At 44.7% G+C, this 24,012-nt stretch overlaps 2 protein-coding genes across 4 annotated transcripts in view; both read right to left on the bottom strand.

Moving 5' to 3' along the window:
* Nucleotides 1-4,322: 4,322 nt before the first annotated feature.
* Nucleotides 4,323-17,911, bottom strand: DUS1L (dihydrouridine synthase 1 like). 3 transcript variants are annotated; one of them, XM_074608008.1, is made up of 14 exons: nucleotides 17,484-17,869; nucleotides 15,879-15,896; nucleotides 15,572-15,680; nucleotides 14,596-14,646; nucleotides 12,738-12,850; nucleotides 11,923-12,005; nucleotides 11,678-11,781; nucleotides 10,541-10,685; nucleotides 9,821-9,917; nucleotides 9,374-9,462; nucleotides 8,385-8,551; nucleotides 7,830-7,867; nucleotides 5,170-5,245; nucleotides 4,323-4,828 (listed from the first exon to the last, which is right to left on the bottom strand). In XM_074608008.1, exons 1-14 carry the CDS (start codon nucleotides 17,718-17,720, stop codon nucleotides 4,677-4,679), a joined length of 1,479 nt encoding a protein of 492 aa, XP_074464109.1. In that variant the 5' UTR covers nucleotides 17,721-17,869; the 3' UTR covers nucleotides 4,323-4,676. The 3 variants fall into 3 exon arrangements, with proteins under 3 accessions (XP_074464109.1, XP_074464111.1, XP_074464108.1); XM_074608010.1 differs by lacking the exon at nucleotides 15,879-15,896 and having other exon boundaries at nucleotides 17,484-17,906; XM_074608007.1 differs by lacking the exons at nucleotides 15,572-15,680; nucleotides 15,879-15,896 and having other exon boundaries at nucleotides 17,484-17,911.
* A 2,149-nt stretch (nucleotides 17,912-20,060) lies between these two features.
* The window catches only part of FASN (fatty acid synthase), a 43,964-nt gene continuing 40,012 nt past the window's right edge, over nucleotides 20,061-24,012 (bottom strand). Inside the window, exons 41-43 of the mRNA XM_074607390.1 lie at nucleotides 23,652-23,750; nucleotides 23,255-23,506; nucleotides 20,061-22,154 (exon numbers count right to left, since the gene is read on the bottom strand). Coding sequence (XP_074463491.1) covers nucleotides 22,017-22,154; nucleotides 23,255-23,506; nucleotides 23,652-23,750 — 489 coding nt within the window. The 3' untranslated portion in view covers nucleotides 20,061-22,016. The remainder of the gene's footprint in view (nucleotides 22,155-23,254; nucleotides 23,507-23,651; nucleotides 23,751-24,012) is intronic.

Here is a 24,012-nt window from a genome sequence, read left to right as displayed (position 1 = left end):
TAGGGTCTGACAGAATAACCTATCTTTAGATTATCTCATAGGATAACTTGATCAGATTAATTTCATTAGATAGGGATCAGAAACTGGCTAATAGGGTATGTCAACCTCTAAGAGAAATGCACGGGGCTCGGTAGTTACAAGTTTGGTGAATTCATAACGCACGTAAGACAGTCTCTTGACAGCAAAGAAATAATTCAAGCTTAGGCTTTAGTAAACTTATTAGAAGCCACAGACTGCAGAGTAGCAGCATTAGACAGAGATGGTCTAATTCAAACAAGAATTCAAGTGGCAAGACCTGAAAATCTGTCGTAGGTGGTAGATCAGGCTGGGCGAGCTTGCTCTTGATCCCACTTTGACACTGCGACTCCTTGTGCCTGTAGTTTATGGAACGGTGAAGTCTTTGTGTACATAAAGTTTGTACCCTGTAAATAACATGCTGAGATCCAGGGTCTTCAGGCTTTCTTTTGATGTACTACTACTTTTCTTCTTCTTTTTTTTTTTTTTTTTTTTTAGTTCTCTGATATCTCATAAGCTATTTGCCAAATAAAGGCAGTTGGCTTTGTCAGGTGAGCTACTACTACTTTTTATTGTGTGCCTCTGAAAATGGATTTAGATACAAGAATCCAGTCTCTCTCAAACCCAGAGACCGAGTATCATTTTCACCATCATTCTCCATGCGGGGCACTGCCTTCTCCTCCCCCTACTGCCATTAGAATTGAATAGTGTGTATCTTCCTGAGGGCCTGTGAAACAGAACCGAAACAGGACATCACCTCGCTGAGTTGGCAGGCTGCAATTTTTTGATTAGAGATAAACAGGATAATTAGTATATTGCCTAGCCTGAAAGTAATCCCTCTTTAGTGTAGGTGCAGGTGTGCCCGGCATGAACAGTAAATGGCTCGGCTTCACCCGTGTTGTAACAGAGCCTCCTAATTCACAAGCGTTGTTTATTAAGGAATTGATACACTGGTCATCTTTACCTTGTTAATCGCAAGGTTATCATATTCTAGAATGTCTGTTGAAAGTTCAGGTTGCGACTTTTTTTTTTTTTTTTTTTTTTCCCCATTCGTGATTTGTAGTTGGAGGCACAAAGGGAGCCGAGTGTCGCAGCGCTTTGCTAGAGGGTGTTCAGTCCCGCGTTCGCCGCTCTGCAGCCTCTGCCGAGCCGCGGGACTGGAGCCAACAACACCGGCGTGCATCTGGCCGCATCGCCTGCTGAGGAACGCTTTGGAAGAGGGGGTGGGGACGAATATGCCTTAAATACTAATTCTGTGTAGAAATATATCCATTTAGGATTCTCAAGTATAAGGCCCTTCCTGCATTCGGGGAGCCTAACGCCAGCGTGATCCTTTCTGCACACTGGTAAGTGATTCTGGGGCGAAACAGTACTCAGGAGAGATTTGTTCTGAAATCCCACTGTGCGCTTAAGAATATAACCCGAATCTCTCACATAGCGCCCGGCCGCCGCTGGGTTGTAACAGCGGATGTTTCTCATGCAAACGGCTTTTCTGACTTTGTAAATTTTCGCTTTCTGATGTTTTTGGGAAACTGTGTAAACAAGAAGAGGTCAGGGAAGCAGTCTGAAATTCCATGATAACGAACATCTAGCTTTTTATTAGAAGAGGGGCTTTTTGATCAGACAGGGGAATTTAGAATACTTGCCAGCTTTAAAGTGCATGCGAGGGAAGAAGTGGACGGTTTCCACAGGAGGTGGAAGGTAGGGTTTCAAGTTCAAATAAAGCAGAGAAGCAGTTTTACTCTTGGTTCTCCCACACTAATCACGGGGCTAGTTGGTAAATGCCGCACCCTTTCCCTCCCCTCGCTTCCAATCCCCAAGGCAAGCTAGAATAACACCTGCCGGCTTAGTGGCGATGTGATTTGAATACAAGGGTAGTGAGAAATGATGAAAGCTGCTGGAAGTCTTGGTTAACAAACCAGTTACGGTTAGACGATGCTATTCCCAGAACATCATGGGAAATATTTTGCTCAAGTCATGAGCAAATGACATGGGAAGCCTCAAAAGGAGAGTCTGAGCTACTTGTACTGTCATAATCTGTAGAAAGCCACAACTAAATGTTAGGCAGCATTTAAGTCCATCCTCCAAATGGATACGTTGTTCTTACCTCCTGTGGTCCCTCCGGAGGACTGTGTGACTGAATGGGAACAGCTGGATAAAAGCCAGCTAGATGCGGACAAACGTCCAAAGAGATTACGTTGCCCACGTTCCTGCGACAGGGAAGGTGCCTGAAGAAACGGCATGGAAAATTTGAACACGGAATAGAAGAAAATGAGCACTAGGGTGATTGACATAAGGGTAGGTCAAGGCCTCTGCTTCCCGTATGGCGCTGTGCTTAGTGGTCTGTTAATCTTGCTTGTGGGCTCTCTGCTAATTAATGCTTTGAATGAGAATGTTTCGTCATGGATCGACGATGTCTACAGCTACTGGTAGTTTAGGGGTTTTTTTTCAGCAGACTCTTCCAGTCCATGTATGAACTCATGACTAAACTATAACGTAGTTTGTAATGCACGTTAGGAAATACAAACTGATCTTGCAGAGCTTGAGGGGGCGTGCGTAGGTGTGCATGTGTGAACACACACACACGGGTGCATAAACAGGGAATGGTTGTTGAGCAGTCACAAAAAAGGTGTTAAAAATGGTTTATAAAATAATCAGGGTGTGATGTTATCTCCCGATTCCTGAAGGTGCTGTGTTTCCGTCATTAAAAAAACAACTGTGAGCCCCTCTTTTGGGGGGGGGTAGCGGGGGCGGGTATGAGGCAGGGAAGGGTCTGCCCTGTTCCCAGAACTGCCTGGTGCGGCATTTGGCTTCTTACCTCTGGGGCACTTTTGCTTTTTGGTTTGTTACTGTTCAGTAATCTTTGTTTTCCAAGGCAAGGCCGCAGCGAGAAGACACTCTGACACAACTTCATGCAGACGTAACATTCTGCGTGCTGGGGTTCCTGCTCCTTTCCTTTCAGACCTAGTGTCACTTCCAAAAGGGAATATCCGACAGATTCTGACAGGCAGAGGAAGACTATCTGCAATCAGAATTCTAGAAAAATCAATGTCTGTCAGATGAAGGATCAAAGAAAGAAGCCCTAAACGTCTCTCTCCTGGCTCCTGTCCTCCCAGTGGTGTTCAAAACAGCTAAATACGTACGTCCAGCGCTGATGCTGAACGACCGATTTTAACTTGTGTAAGGTACACATCAAAATCAGCTCCAGTCTGTGGAGGTTGGGTGGCACAGGTTGAACATAAGAACACGCAGCACCAGCCACAACAGGATGAGCAGGTTGTGAAAGAAAGAGGCTCCCCCTACCCCCAGCACCCACCAGCTCTTCACAACTAGAGACAGAAGCTGATAATACAGCGCCTCCACTCAGCACGTTACTGCATCCTCTACGATGGTCAACTTGCTAGACGTTGTGTTGGCAATTTGCTTGCTTTATTTGCAAAACTTACAAAACTGATGGCTTGACTACACCATAGTGCTGCAGTTGGCTGATTGATAGAGAAATGTTAGGTTACACACCAGCCTAGAATAAATTAAAACTAACAGGGAAAAAAAAAAATAGAGACCAGTTATGAATAAAACCTGCCTCCATGGAGGCAAACTTGCAGGCTCAGAACAGGCACGCTTAGTCCAGCAAGCAGGGCCTGCCCTCCCAATCTCTTGGGAAGCAGAGGTTTGACTTGCGGGAAGTGGGTCCTGCCGTTGCGCAGTGGTTAAGCTTAAGCACGGGATGGCTTGACTTCCATTTCTTCAGTCTGTTAAACAGGTGCAGATTATTGCTTTTTTGGTTTCTGGGTGGTTTTTTTTGGCTGCTACATCCATTACAGCATCCTGAACCCTGGGAGACTGCGCTGACACCCAGACCCCCCGGGGGAAAAGGGTAAAAGCCAGGTAGGGGCCTTGTGGGTGCAGACCTGCATCTGGTTTTGACACACTTCTCCCAGAAGTATCAGGTGGGAAGGAGAAAGAATGATCATATAATTAAGTATGAGACTTTGCGCGTGGAAGGGTCGTGGAATTCGGTCTAATTCAGCATGTAATTTCAGACACCCCTCACTATTAAAATAGAGATTTCATCCCCCCCCAGCCTTTGGCTCAGGGCAGACCAGTAAGCTTTATCATACTGTATAAAACTAATAATCATTAATAGACAGTGTGGTTATAGCAACACCCTATAGTTTTACAGTCACGTTTTCAAAGTGCTGCTACATTTCCTTCTGCAGCGCAAAGGCGGCCTGCTGAAACTCAGACAAATGTGAGACATTTCTGTTAGTGAAGAAACCGAGATTGCTACTTTTAGCGCACCAGAAGGCTGTTCTAATACAAGAAATTTATTCCCCAATATTAAAAACAGGACACGAAGGGTTAATGAACATACAAGAGGCAGACTGTGATGGCAGCTTATAGAGGTTGCCTCCGCTCAAAAATGCGGCATTTTCAGTCTTTCAAACACAGCATGAGATATTCAATTGCATCCTTTTTATTTCAAATGCAGGAAAATTCCCTGAGTAAGCAGCTTTTTACTTAAATAAAACTTTTCCAGAACTTAAAATAAACCCGTGGAACAAGTTCACACAGCTGAGGGTGAGCTGGAGACGACACCTTCTTTGGCCCAGGGAAGCAGAGGCCTGGCAGGAGCTCTTTAACTCCTCATTTCCCAAGCGTCACACTGCGCTGTCACCAGCCTCCTCCAGTGCAGCCGTCTCCCCCACATCTACAGCTCCTCTCCGACTTATCTCTGGGGTTTGAATTACTCTTTGACTACTCTGCCATGAAAGGGATTTTTCATATTTGGTCTTAAAAAGCAATCCATGACCTGAAGAAGCAAGGATGAAGGGGGGGGGGGAGAGAAGAAAAAAAAAAAAAAAAGAAACTGAAATAAGATGACTGCACTGCTAAACAGAATAGCTCATTCCTTATAGTTATACAAACTGGGTCCTCATAGTCTGGAAATTATGCATCCCAAAGCTTTGGAAGCAGAAGAAGTTCTGTACATAGAACGAAGAGCAGGCTTTTAAACTTGTACTTTAGAATTTTAGATAGGTATGTATGTAGATTTTAACACACACCCCATAAACCAAAGATTGCAGGAATGAACAGACACGGGAGACGAGGCATTTGCTCAAGGCCTTGCAAGGTGAGGTCTGCTGCACTTACCCGGACAGTCTGCTGTCTCTTTGAATGCCCTTTTCTTACAGCATCCTCGGCACATGTTAAACACACATTTATTGCCCTGGGTTGGGAAGAGCATAAAGAAGCTTGGATCAGTGAAATAAAATTATTATTGGTTTCTATAGTAAGCAGCAACAACAGTAACAGCTGTGCACATTTAGACCTTGGGTTAAAAACACAAACTCGTATGTTAGCCTGTCACACCTCGGTGTAAGGAAGCTGACAGAGCTGTCCTATGGGGGGGCAGCTACCAACTGTTTGCATTTCGAGAACAAAAAACAAAACAAAATAAACAAAAAAAATTCCACGTTCAACTTCTGCAACATCAGGAATCTGTTGGGCAGCCTGAGTTACACAACACAAGCAGGCAAGTGCCACCAGCACTTTGGAACAAGCGTTGTGACGTTTGCTGCAGTTGTGAAGCAAAGGATGTGAAACACAGCGCCTGACCTGCGTGCTTGCTGCTCTCTGTAGCTACACTTAAAATAAATGTTACCCCAGCAATTACTTCCCTACTTGCAGCTTAAAATATAGTATATATTTTAACAAATATCTATTAAAATGTAACGTATGGCCCTTAGGGGAGAGCAGCAGTTGAGTCTCGGCTGTAGCGGACAGAGCGTCTCTGGGGCTGTGGCTCACACACGCTCAGTGACCCTTTAGGAAAGTGGGGTTTTGCTGTTTGGTGTGTCTCCCTCCACCCCATGGAGGGAGCCCTGGTTGAACTTTTTGTTTGTTTGTATTTTTGGTCTCCCCCCATTCCATGACATGGCTTAGACACATACAATCCAGAACAAAAACCAACACACACAAACGAGCCCAGGCCCAGTCACAAGAGTTCAAGGGCTGCCTGCGACATTACAACGCTGTAAGTGCAAAACAAAAATGACACTAAGCCCAGCCTCAGACAGTCATGGTTGATGCACCAAGCCGTGTCACCTGGCTTAGCCACGTAACAGGATGGCCTTGAAAGCAGGCCCGATGAATGCGCAATGTTCTCCCAATAATTAAGACAGCAAGAAAAATATTTTCCTCTGTAGCTGCAGCTCCAAATTGAGCCCCAGCTGTCTGCTATTTCTAAGGTGCTATAAAGCGTTACAGAAGAGCAACGCCACAAGCCTGTGTCCCTGTGTCCTCACCCCCTTAGCTGCAATGCTACTGTTTCTGCTAGAACACAAAATTATTCCTTGTGTCTTACGACCTGCTCGTGTGTCTGCGTGCACAGGTGTATTAGCAGCAATAAATACACTCTGCTCACTCAGCTCAGCAACATCACCCTGTCAAAGGAAACGGCTATGTTCCCTGAGGGAAAATAAAAACCCAATTAACTCTTTTCAAATACAAAATATATGAAGTTTCATATATAAAGTTTCAAATATATATACTATACACAACCTGAAAAACAGCTGGTGAAAGTTGATGTTAATCTGCTCGCAACACCAGAGCTGACTGGGTGTTCATTCTTGTTCCGATTAAGGGCAGAGATACAAACCCAACAAAAGCCAGAGCTGCAGCTGCTGCCTGACACTCGCCACAGACCGCACTGCCGTGCTGTCTAAAATCTTTGTATTAGTACACCGATAACCACGCCAGTTACTCAAATTCCCAGTCCTCGCAGGAAAACACCACCCACCACTAACCCTAGTAAGAGAATTTAGAATCATAGAACAGAATGATAGAATACTTTGGGTTGGAGGGGACCTTTAAAGGCCATCTATTCTACACCCCCCCTGCAACAAGCAGCAACATCCACCACGTCTTTGGGTAACGTGGGCCAGGGTCTCACCATCCTCAGTGTAAAAAAATTTCTTTTAACTAGTCTAAATCTCCTTGCTTTCAGTTTAAAGCCATTACCCCTTGTCCTATCGCAACAGCCCTGCTAAAAAAGTCTGTCCCCAGCTTTCCTGGAGCCCCTGTAGGAACTGGAAGGGGCTGGAAGGTCTCCCCGGAGCCTTCTCTTCTCCAGGCTGAACCCCCCCAGCTCTCTCAGCCTGTCCTCACAGCAGAGGGGCTCCAGCCCTCCCAGCATCTCCGGGGCCTCCTCTGGCCCCGCTCCAACAGCTCCGTGTCCTTCTGCTGTTGGTGCCCCAGAGCTGGAGGCAGCACTGCGGGGGGGTCTCCCCAGAGCGGAGCAGAGGGGCAGAATCCCCCCCCAGCCCTGCTGCCCCCACTGCTGGGGATGCAGCCCAGGCTGCGGGTGCCTTTCTGAGCTGCCAGCACGCATTGCAGGCCCATGGCCAGCTTTTCACCCACCAGTAACCCCAAGTCCTTTTTCTCAATCCCTTCATCCCCAGCCTGTATTGATACCGGGGGCTGCCCCGACCCACGTGCAGTACTTTGCACTTGGCCTTGTTGAACCCCATGAGGTTCCCACAGACCCACTTCTCCAGCCTGTCCGGGTCCCTCTGGATGGCATCCTGTCCCTCAGTTGCGTCAACCGCACCACGCAGCTTGGTGGTGTTGGCAAACTTGCTGAGGGTGCACTTGATCCCACTGTCTACGTCTGACGAAGGCATTAAACAGTACTGGTCCCAGTACAGACCCCCGAGGGACACCACTTGTCACTGATCTCCATCTGGCCATTGAGCCATCTACCACTACCTGGTCGTTTAATTCCCATTTAATGGACACTGGCACTGACTTACCTTAGGGTTTCCACATTGATCACATTTTGCATATTTTGCTGGAAAAGAGAGAGACCTGATTTCAGCAATGGTAAGTTAAAAAAAATAATCAGGATCAGACAAAGCTTGGCGCTTTTCTAGCCAGAGAGAGACTGTTTTTGAAATAAAGTACCTCAAAGAACAGTGCAAAGGTAAAGATACTTTGACTTTTCAAGTGCCCCTAAGCTAAATCCAAGCATAGAAAATTTTAATCCTCAAATAAGGTGTAAAAGACGAGGACATCTGCTTGAAATGCATATGAAATTCCAATTTCAAATACTAGCTACAGCTACAAGTTACTTTGTAAAGCATTTTGATCTTAAAAAGATTCTTATAGTGGATCAGTGACCAACTTCTTTGGTTGTTTAACTAATGAACATAATTTGAGTCACATTGCATACTATCAAAATTTCCCAATAATCCTCCCTCTTTTAAAAGAAGCTTCTACAACTACATTGACAAGGAAAATAGTGGCAATTTATGTCAAATGTGGTATCAGCAACTTTCCATGCATTTACGCCAATAAATGGAACTTACGTTTTAAAGATGGATCAAAGGTTTTATTTGGATTTCTTAACTTCTTTTTTTGCTTATTCTTTGACAGAAGCTCAGCATTTCCATCTTCTTCCTCTTCCAGAGCACGTTTTCCGCGCACACCTTTTTCAGTCCCACTGGCTCCATTCTCCTTGCATCTCTCCTTTGGCCTGAAACAGCGAATATCATTGTAAGTTGGCTGAAGGGAAGAAGTAGGTGCTCCCTGGCCACTATTCTGGTTTACAGAACTCTGGGTAAACGGTAAACCTTTCTATCATGGCAAAGTTACAAGGAATTGTCATTGCCCTTAGAAGTGGGATATAAAAACCTAACTTTTTTGTTACCATTTGTTACCATTGTTAATAACAGACACGCTGCCAGATACATTGGTTGGAAAGTCAATAAAAGTTGGCCAGTTAAATTGGTTAGGCACCTGTTAACCTGTTATTCCCAGGTTTTACTTAAGTTTTTACTGAAGCATTAATCTTAACACGCTTGCTCTCTTCTTCAGCCCAATTTTCACAACAGAAAGGGAACAAACTAACTGAAAAGCTTGTCCATACACCACAAGCATCCTTTATAGAATACAGTCGAGTGCCCATCTTTGCTACCCTGGCAGTTACCAGCAACATTCGTGTTACGTATAACAATAAAGTACTGTCAGGTAGCATATCTGTTGCATATCAGATTCTCTTTGAGCTGCAATGCAATGGAATTCTTCGTTTTTACTTTCCAGAGAAAGAGAAATCTGAGGAGGATCTAAAGGAGAAGCTGCATACAGTGAGCAATATCCCCACAGACAAAGCAACAACCAGGAAAAACCCAAACCAGAATAAAAATTATCCAATATCTTCACTTATTTTCAAATGAATGTAAGCTCCTAGAACAGAACTGGATAGTTCTGTCTTTCCCGCCCGTACTATCAGCTCTGTACTGACGGTACGGGCGGGAAAGGCCTTGGGGACCTGTTCATGTTAGAATAGATAACTCACCCTGGCCTGATGTATGGCTGACAGATCCAGTGGAAAAAAGGCAACCCTTCTTTTGGCTTTTCTCCTTCTTTCTGGTTAGCTATTTCTTCCTGCGGCATAGAGTTACAGTCAGTTTTCCTGGAGTTCTCAGGAAATGCTCTAAATAATACTTCAACCTCCAGGAAACTACAAATTGTAATTTATACTAACAGTTACTGACAGTCAAATACAGGCAAACTACTAAGACAGATGAATTGAAGCAGATTTGTAACTCCTAAATCAACTTTATCCCATGTAAAGCCGTTCACGCTTAAGGGGCCGCTACTGTAGTAAACTACCAATATCAAGGCTGGTAAGCCACAAAGTCCCAGTGGAGTGACTAACAGACATCAACTGCGTGACACACAGGCTAAGTTCCCACCAAGTGCGGACAGTGCTGTTCTGGGAGATCAGGGCCCAGCTTGGTACCTGGCATCGTAGTTTCAGCTCCCTGTTGACATCTACAATGCCCTCTAGAGTCTTCACTTTTGCTAATTCTTCACGCAGCTGCTGGTAAACTTGAAGCCTGAGGCAAATCCCAAACATCAAGTCATATTTATTCATTATTGCTAGACTGAGGAAATCAACTAAAAATGTCTTTATAAAAGCTTTATATAGATTTTTCTTGCTGCACTTGCCTTTGGTAGAAGCTTATCTTCTTTCTTGTAAGTCCAGAGAAAAGCACACATACCTGCCCCTCTTTTCCAAATAAATACTTGGCACACAACCAAGGTACTTAGGGATAAGCTGACACGAACGTACAGTGCATCAGCTGCTCCTCAGTAACTGCCCATGCTCTTACTCCACAATAAACGCAAGACAGCTTGCCTCACAATGAACAAGGAATTAGTTAACTCCTGTTTGCCATAAAGCGCGTGTGTGCGTATGGGCAATTACCACGCGGTAGCTGATGTGCTGGGAGCGCACGCCCTAGCTTATCTTGTGGTAACTTGTTCATTCCCCGTGCCCTGTTTCCCAGATATGCAGCGAAGGGTAAAGGCCTCAGCCCACATTCTCTCCAGCCAGGTCCAGGAAAGAAAACCTTGCAGCACACTAGTTCTGGCCAAACAAATCCTTGTCCAGAAAAGCCAGACACTTGCTAAGCAGGATGAGCCCTGAAAATATTAAGAGTTCTCTGGAGATACTCACGTGTGATGCCAGAGCTTGAAGAGATGAGCCCTAACATAAGACAATGGACAAGGGTACTTCTGCACTATCTCCAGATACTCCTCAGCCATCTCCCACACCAATGGGTTTCGGCCCTCAAACAAAGCTGGGTTATGAAGGTTACCTTCTAGGGAATGAAAAGAAATACTCAAACTTTCATTTCAGGATTGAAACAGAAAACAAAATCTAGGCTCTGGAGCTTGATCAGCTCTGTTGTGATTCTACCAGCCAGTCACCGAAACATCAGCCATGTACGCAACAAAGAGGAACACAGGGTCCACTGAGCTCTAGCCTGAACTCAGGATACTATATTTCACTATACAATTCTTAATTGAGGCAAATAGCTCATATCTAATTAAAGTACATTTTACAGAAAAGCATCCAGTCTTGATACCAAGACCGTAAAAAAAAAAAAATAAATAGAAAAAACACTGCTTTTGTTGCCCAATGGTTAAATATTTGGACAATGGGTGTCTTACCCTATGTCTGTATTCACATTTGTCTGGGCTAAGTGTACAGACAATGCTTCTCACTATGCTTTTCTCTACTAGCTTCACAAGCCTTTTGTTAACCAGTATTTTCTAAAAATAAGGTTCTACAACCTCTACAAATATTCTACATATTCTACAAATATGTTTGAATGCTTTAACTGTGCGAGTGATTGAAAGCTTTTTCTGATGTCTATCCTAGCTCTTCCTGTAGGAAGTTATGCCAGTTCTTTCTTGTCCCAACCCAACATGAATCATCTGCAGGAATATCAGTGGACGCACTTACTGCATCAAGATCCACTTAAAAACTATTCCACTGATTAACAGATATCATGAAAATATTCCAGCACAACAGGAGTCCCACATTCCTTTGTCAAGTAATTAGATTTGAGCTGCCCACTCAATGGTACTACAAGTCCAACACAACAATTCTTACAAATCTTTAAGTGATTCCTGGTCCTGGTGAGAGATGGCCAATACGAGAGGAGAGAGAATGGCCACTCAGCTCTCAATCAAAGCTGTTCACAGGTCAGTCTATGTCTATCTCTTAATAAATGTATATGGGGCTGATAAGGAAGTAAGAAACAGTTCGTATTCTCATCTATGATGAGTAGAAGTTAATTTTCTTTACCTGCACTCATGACACCATGCACTCCTGTCTTACGAATACATTCTTCCACATCACTGAGACACTGGATATTTCCATTTGCAAATACAGGAATGCTTACAGCCTTTCTATACCAGTGAATAAAAGATGCATAAAATTGAGAATTAGAGTCAAGCCAGAAAGTCTACTCCTGTCACACAAATTTGTTTGCTCTTCAATGTCACTGCACGCCCCGCTAAAATCCACTAAGATTGGTCCTACTCACTAACCTGACAGCTTGAATGTGCTCCCAAGATGCCACGCCAGCAAGCGGTCCTTTCTGTTCTTTAGTACGGCCGTGCACAGTCAGCAGCTAGAACACAAAGTTACATTTACTTTTCATGTGTATGAGCCACCGGAACAAATCCACTGACAAAAATTTCCTTTTACCCCATACACTTCATGGATGCCCCTGAATTCCCACTGCAATTTCAACAGTGCAGAGACTTTGGTATTACAGAAAGATACCAGCAGCTCACCTACCATGGCATGGGCTTCTTTCACCTTGCTATTCCATGGCATGACAAGATTGTATCTTGGGAGAACCTCCATATTTCCTATTGCATTGGCTCCCATTAGTGATTCATTATGGAATTTGTGGTATGTCGATGTGTCTTGTTCCTCAGCAGACCTGAATACTGTCAGTACTGGCTCTAACAGACTGTCTCTTCCAATTTAACTGTAGTTAAATCCTAGAAGGCTGCCTAGGTTCTTGGATACTGTTTTTGCTATAACCCTGTGGATTTCATGCATGTGCACTGCCTCCTGCGGCACTATGTTAGACTGAGATGCTCAGCCACAGTGAAGGATGCTGCACTGTGCAGTGATTACAAGACCGACTCTGAAGTCATGATGTCTTCCACATCATACCATTGACCTGCTGCCTATGGCTCCAAAAACATACAATCTCTCTGCATCCCATTTTCTCCGTCTGTAAAACAATGTAGCCTACTCATCTCCACAGTACACCAAGATCTGGTCATCAGATGCTTTACATAGAGACACGTGTCCAATGCAAGAGTACAGGGAGCAGCTGCCTCCTTACCTGGCAGCCAGCTTTCTCCAGCATCTGTGCATACTTCACTGTCTTGTCAATTTCTGGGAAAACGCGGATTTTGCATGTGATGGGAACAGAGAGCTTCTCGTTAGCCAGTAAAACTGGGAAAGATTGAAAAGACAGGTAAGTGGGCTGCACAATGCTATGAAAAGTGCCTACTCTCAAGATCTGATACTGGGTGTGGTATGGAAAAAACCCTGAAGTTAATGCTACGCAGTTCTCACAGCTTAAACAATCAGCAACCTCCTCTGCAATCCTTATTGCACAGGTTAATCGAGTAATAGTAAAACATGAAGCACAAAATCTGCACTCTAACAAGAAGGCATAAAATAGTCAGCATTTAATAGCCTTTAACGTTTCCACTGCATCAAACCTTTACTTTGAAGGACCACCCCCCTCAAATCTTAGTAATTGATACAGGTTTGCCACCATCACAGGCTATTGTACTCCTTCTATTCTGCCAACAACATTAATAGTCGCTTGTCCACCTTTCCTACAAGAGATGCATTGCTTCTTTCCAAATTATCACCCAAATAATCATGACAAGCAGTCATGTCCATGGTAAGCTGAGGCTTATCAACTGAGGTAGGCTGTGGACCCAATTAAGTAGTAAACGTAGGTTACAGAGTCAGGGTGAAATCTAGAACAACATGTTAAACTCCCATAGTCTTTACACAGTGCACGGAGTCAAAAAAGTACTAAAAAGAAAGTTACTGAAGACGGCCAACAGGAAAACACTGAGCAATAGCATGCCTGAAATTCTCTTCTATTCCAGAGCTTGGATATGTAATGTAAGACGTCACCCGCCTCCTTTTAATCAAAATCCTAGAAGCTCTAATGATAGGTGCTTCTTATCACCCTTTCAAAGGAGCAAACAAGGTATATACAGGTGAAAGCAGAAAATAGTACTCCATCATTTTAAAGAAGGCTGGGGAAGAAGGAGGAAGAGGAAGCTTTGACCACCTTTTATACAACAGCCTAGCAAGACAACTCTCTTACTAGACAGCCTGGCTTCTCACCCAACTAGATGGCTTGGGTTCTCCTCTCACCTTGAGGCTGTTCTGATTTGCATCTTTCATTCCTAAGAAAAGTGCCCTAACAACCACATTACACACCGGGCAGGGAAGCACCGTCTATCTTTCCAAGTTTTCAGCAGCGTCTTTGTGCTAAACATCATTCAAGATTCCCCAGACCACAGGGAACACAAACAGAAGTGAGAGTCTTTAAATTCATGGTTCAGACCCTTGCTTTGAAGTGGGGTAAAGGCATATTCTCAGCTCTACACAATGACCAAAACCTTGCTTTTTAAATCAGTTCTGAATGTATTTCTTAAAAAAAATATGATACAGTTCACTACGGCTACTGATAGTCTGAAAATATCCTACAAAAATTTGGAGAACAGTGGCATAACTTGCTATGGTGTGGACAGAAAGAGTATGCTGAGTTGATCGGAAAAGGGCAACTGTGGCTGCAAGCAGAAACACAACTCCTGGCACCCGAGTGCTTCAAAGTGAAAAAGTAAGGCACTGTGAGCTCTGCTGTTTCTAGAGTTGGAAAGGCACTAGCACTAGCACTAAGCCATCATTAGATTGGGACTTAATTCACTCACTTTCACCCAAAGTCTGTTTCAGGTACTGAAGTCTTTCAGCAGATCCAGCATGAGTTTGTAGTGGGACACCACCATCTTGAGGGTGCCACTAGAACCCAGTAAGAAAGAAAAAAAACCCAAACACAACCCTCCCCAAAGAAACATGCTGCACCTCCTTTCCCCCAAAATCCCTAAACCGCCTCTCCATGATAAGTTCATCCCATTCCCTCTCAAAGTGAGGCCTCTCAAAAGACTTACTCATTCTCTGAAGAAGATCCCACTCCTCTTGCAGAAATGCTCCGTAGTGACCTGTAACAAAATAGCATATGACTGACTTGTACAGAAGAGTAAGATTCTGAGGTACACAGCTTTCATAAACGTTCGCATACAAAGATCCAGAAACTTACACACCTCCCTGGCAGAAAGAGAGTTGCTCTGTCCTGCCCGGACTGGAATAGTTGGATCATTCTGTTCCCCACACCACCCTACACGGACAGGATGAACGATGAATCCCCACACCCTACTTTCACCGCTACTGCCATGGGCTGGTGTGTTGACACTGGCAGCTCAAAGTCCAACTTTTTATACCAGGTGTTTAAAAATTCCCTTCAGGATAAAACCTGATCATATTAAAAGATCTATTTGCCCTGTACACCACTGATGATTTCCTATTAGTCTTAGAAAGAGATTTTAGAAGATGAATGGGCAGTTACTGAACAAATCTTTCCTCAACCTTCTAAGTGATCTAAAATTTTCAAACACTGGTTCTGGTTTTCAAACATAGCTATCTTTGCAATACCTTTAAGGGATTCAGCAGGTTTTATCCTCTTATATGCTAATGTGAATAAACTGTGTAAGTATCGAGGAAATAGGAGACACTAAGTGCCTGCATGATATAATTTCAAATGTAGTTTTACAAAACTAGGCTGTTTGAGCAACTGAAATCGTAAAGAAAATCAAGCTCTTGCTAAAAATACTTTTCCTGAAGGATATTCTAGACACAAGAGCCGTCACTCAAGAGAAGTTAGAATTAATTATTAGCATATCTAATTTTTGCTCTAGGTACTACAGAACACTACCTGTTAAAGGAGGCATAACTAAGTCTGACTTCAGCAGTACTGCAGCCACTCCCCCACCCCAAGGCTTAATTTGGTCCTCTCGATGTTTTACTGACAACATTCACATTTGAAACATGCCATTTCTCTGTTTATCCAGGGTTCAGATTTGCATGTACCTCTCTTTGCAATCATTTGGGGGCAACCCAAATTTAGGTCTATGGCATCGCAATAATCTTGAGCCAACAGCGCTGCTTGGACAAACACTTCAGGGTCATTGGCACAGAACTGAGAAAGACAAAGAAAAGTGGAATAATCAGGAGATAACTTTCTTCAAGTACTGACAACACATTATGACATAAGTTACGAAGCAACTACTTGCTACAGAAAACAGGCATAATACGCACAGTTAATAATAGAAAACACCGTTTCTCAAAAAAAAAACCAACCAACCACCAAAACCCAAACAAAAACTGGGACGCTTACCAGCTCAAGATCCTCAACCTTCAAATGACAAAATGAGAAAGGTGAGCATTCAAGAGGCAAAGAATGTAGTACATGTAGGATCCAAGAACAGGAGGGAACAACTGTTAAAACCCCCTGTAGAAGGAACAGCTGTAGCATTTTCATACATAAAGGTGGTGCAGAAGAAAAGAGTTACCTGTGGTGTCTCTGGGTCTTCAGACAAATCAAACTTTGTAGATACCAATAAGCACCACGAAATGAATTCACGTTAGCATGGAGTGTGAAACAGACACGCTGGGCTGTTAGTCAAATGCTCAGTCTTGAATATAATTAATATTTAAATTTAAAGCACAGTGCAAAAATCAATTTATTAAGAAAAATTAGGTTAATTTGAAGCTGCTTTGTTGAAGAGGAGAGACCCAGACTATTCTTTCATTTATGCTCTTAAACAGATTTTCTAAAATTTGTTAACAAAAAACAATGCCATCACATCTTTAAATAATACGTATTTAAACTGAAACACGTGTGAGCAAAAGGTGTCATTCAAACCTAACAGCACTACATAAATTATGGCTGACACCAACTAAAACTAGAAAAGGCGTTTTCTTTCTGTGAGATGACTGAAACAATGGAAAGCCTCCAACCAAGCCACATCAGTGAGGATTTTTACACACTAAACAAAGCCCACAACGCAGACTGGGCTCAGAGGTACCTCTGCCTAACCCATCTCCAAGAGTCTGTGACCAAAACCCAAGCATGCCCCGAAATATTGCAGAAATCAGTAAGGACTGCTTTCCTGGGTCGATTCAAGGACTACTCTAGTTAGTTCCGTGCCTTATGTCCAACAGTGGTGAGTGGGAAGAAGCTCACAGTAATGGACACTCTTCACATAGGCTCACCCAGAACACACCGCCTCCGGAGCTGAAGATCTGTGTTCAAAAGCCTACACGCCATTCCTCTGCTCATGCCGACTGCCTTTCCCTGTACTATTCTCCACCTCCACGGGCCCCTCTCCCTCTCTGGGATGGAGTGGAGGGAGGTACCTGAACTTCACACAGTACTCAAGAAGCAGAAGCAACACAAGCTTAAAAGTGTGTCCTACCTTCCTTGCATTCTTTTTCTAGAGCTAAGCACTGAGATCATGGTTTCAGATAATGACTCAAAAAACCATGATCCTCCCCGAGTGGTATCAGATCTGGAACAACCCTTGACTCTCGAAGACTGGCTGCCCTCCATTTCTAAAGATGAGGTGTGGAGGACTGAAACCCCATGAGAAGTCTAGTGCTCCAGCCCCTGTTGTTAGGAAGCCAAATCCTCTTTGCTAGACAGGGGATAAACAGGAAAACACACTTATCTACATGCGCTAAGTACCGCTAACGGTATTTAGGTGAAGAAAATGAGACCTGTCACCCCATACAATCACTTTAAAATCGGGGTGAGATTGCCTCGCTTGAACTCGCCCACTTGGGGATGCTCTGGACGTGCTGAGGCACCGGGGTAGGCGAGGAGCCGCATTTGGCGGCGCCACCCGGGGCAAGGCGAGCCCGGGCCGGCTCCTCCCGGCCGGCCCCGCTGACGCTCCCGCCCCAGGCCGGACCGGCGGCGTCTCCCGGCGGCGGCGCTCACCTGCACGATGAGCGGGCGGTCCTCGGGACAGGCCTCGCCGTAGAGGTTCTCGCGGCGGTAGTTGGCGTCCCTGAGGAAGACCTGGGCGTGCAGCATCGGCGTGTAGCAGAGCTGGGCGCCGTGGCGGCGGCTCAGCAGCCTCCAGGCCAGCTCGCTCTGGTCCACCATGGGCGCCACCACGTAGTGGGCGCTCCGCAGCGTCTCCCTCCAGAAGGCCTCCCCGCGCAGCTTCGGCATCTCCCGCCTGCCCGCCCGTGCGGCGCTGCGGCAGCCGCCACCCCGTGCCGCCGTACCGGGGCTCGCAGCCGCCGCCTGAGGCCCGGAGGCGGCCGCGATGGCTGGGCCCTGGCGGGGCAGCGAGGGGGCCGGACGGTGCCACCGCCATCTCACTCCGGCCGGCTCCGCAGCGCAGCCGCGCGTCGTTCCCCCCGGAAACCGCGGCACCGCCAGCAGGGGCCGCGCGCGGCGGAGGCCGGGCGCCACCGGCGCGGCCCGGGCGGGGGGACCCCGCTCTCCCCCGCCTTCCCGCCGCGGCGGCGGGCGCTGGCTGGGACCCCACAGGCCCCTCCCGCGGCGCCGGCCGGTGCTGCACCCCCCGCGGTCCGAGACGCGCCCTCGACCCGCGCGGCGCTACGAGGACGGAAGCAGGCGGCCTCCCCGCCGCGGAGCCCCGCGGGCCGTGAGGCGGGGCGAGAAGCCCCGGGCGTCCGCCGGTGCGCGGCCCGTGCAGCCCCTGCCCCGAGCCCTCATGTGACAAACCCTGCTGCAAGAACTAGCTAAGCTTCAGGCTCTTCTCCTTCTCTTCTGCTATCTTCCACTACCTTCTAGAGGCCCAAGTAACCCTTTCTGCTATTTTAAATACCCAGCCTCTCCACCCCTCCTTCAGCAATCCCCTTCCCTCTTATGCAGCTGCTCCAGGGTTTGGGTTTGTTTTGTTTTTTGTTTTCTTTCTTTTGACCCTCCTGTGCTGGCAAGGTATCTGATCTTCAGTTATGGTAACTTAAACTAATTGCAGGAGAAATAAACACCTGGTTCCTTTATGACTATTCCACCTTAAATCTTTTGGGTTTTACTTGACCTTTGTCTCAGAACCAGAAAGTTTCTCTACTTCCGTGGTCTGGTATTGCTGCTTAAAGCCATCAGTTCCCTTAAACCGTGCCCCTTCTTGCATTTTTTTTTAGCTATCATCTTTGGCAAAAGAGGCATATTTCTTTTCCCTCAGGAAGGTGGTAGAATACCAAAGGAAAAATAATAGCTTCAATGCCGACTGCTAGATGTGCTGTGTGCCATACATCCGTATTCTTACTATTAAGGCTATATTGCAGATTTAAGGTGTACTGCCCCCACTGTGACGTTTTGAGCCTAAGTAAGTTTATAGGGCCAACAGGGGAGTGTGGTTTTCAGTCTCGAGATTAAGATCAGTATGGTGTAGAGAAGCCTGTGGGAAGCTTGCTGAAAGGGAGGATGGAAAGGGAGTAGCAGTTGACAAAAGACTCCCACTCCCGTTTCACGTAGAAGGGTTGTGGTGTGAAGGGCTTTGCTTCTGCCCTTGTCTTCTCAAAACAAGTAACTGCAGTATTTGATTTTGCGTTATGCTATTATTGTTCTGCCTATGTCTATCTGACGGACTACTGAGAAACAACAAGCAGTACCAGCGCTAATAAGGTTTTTATTTTTGGCACACTGTATTCAGCAGCCAGTTACATAATGGGTTACAGGGCAGCAGCTCATAATTAGACAATTACGGGGGGGGATGGACCCCAAAACAAAACAACCTGCTTTTCAAACAACAACCACAAGAACATTGAGAGCATAGAGGCTGTAAGGAATTCTTGAGGAACTTCTATTACTAAACCAGTACCTTCAAGCTTTGCTTAGATGGGACCATGCACATTTATGTTTATACAGAGAACTCGTCCAACTCCTGCTTCAACAGGTGGAAGAGCATTAGTCCTTGCTCCCTCCACAGAGCCCGGTCAGGCTTGTTAAACGCTTTAGCACAGAACTGTCGTACCTGTTTGCTTAAAGTTTAATCACTCTCTTTTTCCTCCTAGGCTTTCAAGACAACCAAGGCAAGTAGGATTCTTTCAACTCCTTTTTCAGGCTCACTACAACTGCCAGTTGTTAAATTAGAACAAACCAACCAACCCACCCGCCCACAGCTGGTTTATGTAGTATCCTATGCTAGGATGTGCATGGATAGTATGCAATAGATATAATGAAGTCCCCTAGTATGCACGTGTGCCCAGTTCACATGGCCACTCTTCAGTATTAGATTCTGCGCAGCTGTAAGGCACCTCACCCTCACACAGTGCCTGCTTCCCTCCTTGCTACCCTACCACTTAACAACTTAATAGCGTTTATACCCATTGCCTATCTAACACTCTCAACGACCTTGAGGTAGATGCTATTAGTCCCATTTTACAGATAGGGAAACTGAGGCAGTAGCATTAACGGCTTGTCCAAAACTGCAACAATGGAGCCAGAATTAGAATTTGAGAGTTTCCGTGTCAGGCTTGGGGGTGTGTTGTTTGGTTGTATCGAAGGTATCAAAATCATGGCAACAAGAAGCCATGCTCCAGAATAATAAGTATTCTTTATTATTGTTATTATTTCTACAGACTCCAAATCAGATATGCCAGCAGCAGTTTTTGCTTTATACCAAGAAGTGAGAGATTCCAGATGAAACACAGGATTAAGAAATGGTAGTAGAGAATAAGACAAAAAGCCAACTAGTGATCAATTCTGTTTAATACTAGGAAAGCCAAAGAGAAAAAGACACTCTTCAGACCAAAAAGTATTAAAAAAAAAAAGAAAAAAAAAGAACAAGACTTATTTTGGAGATGCTTTAAGCTGACATTATGTTGGTTTTATTTCAGATTTCACAAAAGAAATACGTTATAAAACTAAAACCAGTTAACCCAGCCACTATCAACAGAGGGTGGTAGAAGCAAAAGACACTAGGTCAGAACCTGTAGTGAAGAGCCACCCATTCCTGTCACTGGAATGCTCCTGTACTAAACAGGATACTTTACGGGGGAATGAAGTCGGAGAGAACTGGGGTCTTACAGCGGTTCTGAGAGGCACAATAGCTCCTCCTGTTTGGTGCTTTGTTGCTACCCAGGTCTCCTCTGTGTCATAAGTGTAGCAAGGATTTACTGATTTCGGAAAGGACAGATCCAGCATAGCAAAGGCAAGAAATTTTTAATTGAATCTTATGCAAGTTTCCTTTAAAAAGGTACTATATCTTAAAATCATACCATCAAACTGATTACTTAGCTAACTTATGTGGGATCTCCAGTCTCATTACTAAGAGGAAAATGAATACACAAGGCTTAAGCAAGCCCTGTGCTAAATAAAACAGGGGCTTTGGGTAGATGCTTGTATGTTTGCCTGAGCTTTGGTTATGGGAGAGCAGGGGTAGGAGGATTTGTTCAGTTATTGTTGAAGAATTCTATTTCCTGCCCCGTTCCAAATGTCTGGTTGGGCGGTGAGACTGGAGGTGGGAGGGAATAAAGTAAAGAAATAGTCTTAATGCTTTACTAAGGTCCTGATAGAGCAGAGCACAGAACCTCGCACAAATATAAACAAAGTACCTGCCTAGGGACAGCTTTGCCTGTTTTTAATCACACCCAAGTTAAGGCTGTTCAATACACAGTGGCGTCTGTTAAGCCATCCCCTTCCCCCCCCCCCCCCCAAAAAAAGAGTGAAAAGAGTGTATGATGGCAAGAACCCTCCCTTCTACCTTTTCCTTTTTGAACAGGGCAGGGCAGTGGGAGAAAGAGGAAAAAGAAAAAAAAAAAAAAACAAAAATAAACCAGACTGTTCCAAAGATGCACTTTGGTTTAACAAATGGGTAACTTCCCCTCGTAGAATAAACCTTCCCCTCCAAAAAGGGATGTTTCTTTTCTCCTATAACCCACGATAAATTAAAACCAAGTAAGTCGTCTCTGGTTTGACACAATAAATACTTAGAATATATCAAATTAAAAAAATATAGTTACAAAAGCCTTAATGGAATCCTCTTTCTGACCTAACTACAGACAGATTCTTCACAGACAAAAAGTATCTCCGAAATCAGCTGCAGCTCCCCTCCCTGCTCACTGGGCTTGGTCAACAAGTGCTATCACATACCCTTTGGAATACTGTTAAGACCAAACAATATAGAGCACAAGAAATCTACTCCTAAATTTGTTTTTCATACTGCCAAGGGTTTAGGAAGCAACCATTGGTAGGGAACCCTCATAGCTGTGCACAGTGACAGAGTCACGGCACTAGAGTAACGTGGACAGGGATACTAGGGGAAAACAAAGCACAGGAAGGGCAGGAGGAGAGAGAACCCATAAAAGTTGGGAAAGGAAAAGATGAGCAAGAAAGAGAGAGAAAGAGACCAATCAAGTTCAGCTGGACTTCCCAGTTCTGGCAGCAGAGCAGATGAGATGTCGAACAACAGGAAGAGTTCCTTGGGGTCTGTCATAACAAGGAATGTTGTTGGTGTTTTCTTCACCATTGACCGTAAGTAAGCAGAAGAAGTTAACCCTCTCTGACACTGACACGTGGCTCTGCCAGTGAGCTGTGGATGATCCCAATAATTGATTCAACGCCATTTCCCTCCAATAAGGTGCGGTGATCCCCTTCAATAACATGGACAGATACTTTTCCATCACATACCTGCACAGATACAAAAAAGAAAAACTTTACGTTCACAATTCACAACCAGCTGGTCACGTAGCTGTTTTGGGTTTGTCAGTCTTCCAAGTTACTCATAGTTTACACCACTGTATCAAACTCAGATGAAAACAGCACCACGTTTTCATAGATCAGCTGCCCGGCATTGTTTGGAAGCAGTGCTTTAAAGCATGCTAGTTTGACAGCCTGGCAGGGGATCCACTCAAATACAAGCTAGGCAGGAAGTCAACCAACCTGATGCTAACAGAGTAACTTATTTACAATATCAAGGAACGAATGATAAAGTAGCAACTTCCACGCCCTTAAGGAAATCAAATAATCCTCCCCTTTGCCTAATCCTTCTCCCACCACCATGAATCTTCCTTTAAGGTCATTATATAACTTTCATAACATGGAAGTTAGCTTGGAATCAATAACGAACGCAAGTCAGAAGTCTGAAGGGAGAGGAGACGCCAGAGGCAGGAAGGTAATTCTGAAAATCACTTCCTTTTCTTCCTGGTACCTGTACCATAACGTAAGACACTCAACCCTTTTGTGTTAACAGGGGCTAAAGAACAGTGACCTTATCTGGACTACAGGCTGAAAACCTAAGTTTTTTTAGGCCCACAAGAAACCCACATATGAACTTCTAAGTGGTCCACGAAATATAACTGAGAAAAAGCCACCTCTATTGTCAGCAGGCTGACACTTGCTCTTCAAAAGCCTGCCCTCATGTAATGGACAAACTTTAGGGGCCTTCAGTGAAAGGAGGAGACTAAAAGTTACTTCTGTCAAGTTACACATCTTTATTATCTAAAGTCTATCAAAAGAGCTGCAACAATTAGCTATAGAAAACGCTTACTTATCCAATATAGAGGCTAGACCTTCTGACCCTCACTACCCTGAGAAAGTGCCCAGAACCAAATCGACTCATGTGCTTTGGGGACTTCCAATTCTTGTTAGAGCATGATAGCCACAGAATAATGATTTCTTTCAGGTTGGTTTCGTCCCTTCTCTCTCAGTAAGGATGGTTTTTGTGCTTTTCTTTTGCTCTCACAGGTGTCGGGAGAACCTCAACAGTCACCAGTGGGACTCACACTGACCTCTGAGAGTCTGTAGTCTCCACCCAGACCTTCTTCATATTCATTGTGAGACTTCGCCCGCATCAGTGTCACATTCCCGTGATACTTGGACTCTGGTATATATTTGTCAGCAGCCTTCAGTTTATAGTAAAAGGAAGCAGCAGCAAAGCTGAGTGCTTCACGATTGATGTTTGTATGAATCTGAGTTATCAGGTCTGCAGCAGCATTCACACGAGCCTCCAGATCTTTCAGGGGCAGAAGAACCTCCAGCAGCTGGAAAATATTAACATTTTTTCCCCGCATTAGTCTCAATATTTGAGAATCCATCTCCATTAAAAAAACCCGCACCCCTCCTGTGCAACATAAAGACATATTAAAAAAAATAAACAAAACCCAAACAAAAAACCCCAAACATTACCTTATTGTATTCAATGCCTGTAAACTGCTGAACAAAGGCACACAATGCTTCAGTCTCCAATGCAGCCTCATTTCCTTGGGACAGCTTGGCTCTGTAGCTCTGGAAAAAGAGAAGAATAAAATGCAAACATGAGAGGAATGTGCCCGATCTTGAACGTTAGATAAAAAACAGTTACAGAACAAAGGGCTCTGAACTGGGAAAAAAAGAAACAGGGGGAAAACAAAACAAAAAGATAGACTGAAGCTTGGGGTGGGGGAAGAAGATCCCTTGAGGACAGATTCGAAAGAAAATCCACAGGCGGCAATTGCCAAGAGCCTACAATCCTCTAGAAAGTACAATGAAAACAGAAAGGAAGGCTTAA

This window comes from Larus michahellis, chromosome 14 (genome assembly GCF_964199755.1).
Source record: "Larus michahellis chromosome 14, bLarMic1.1, whole genome shotgun sequence".
Lineage (NCBI taxonomy): Eukaryota > Metazoa > Chordata > Aves > Charadriiformes > Laridae > Larus > Larus michahellis.
The sequence above is the reverse complement of the archived record's forward strand: the minus strand, read 5'-3'. Positions and strand labels throughout refer to the sequence as shown.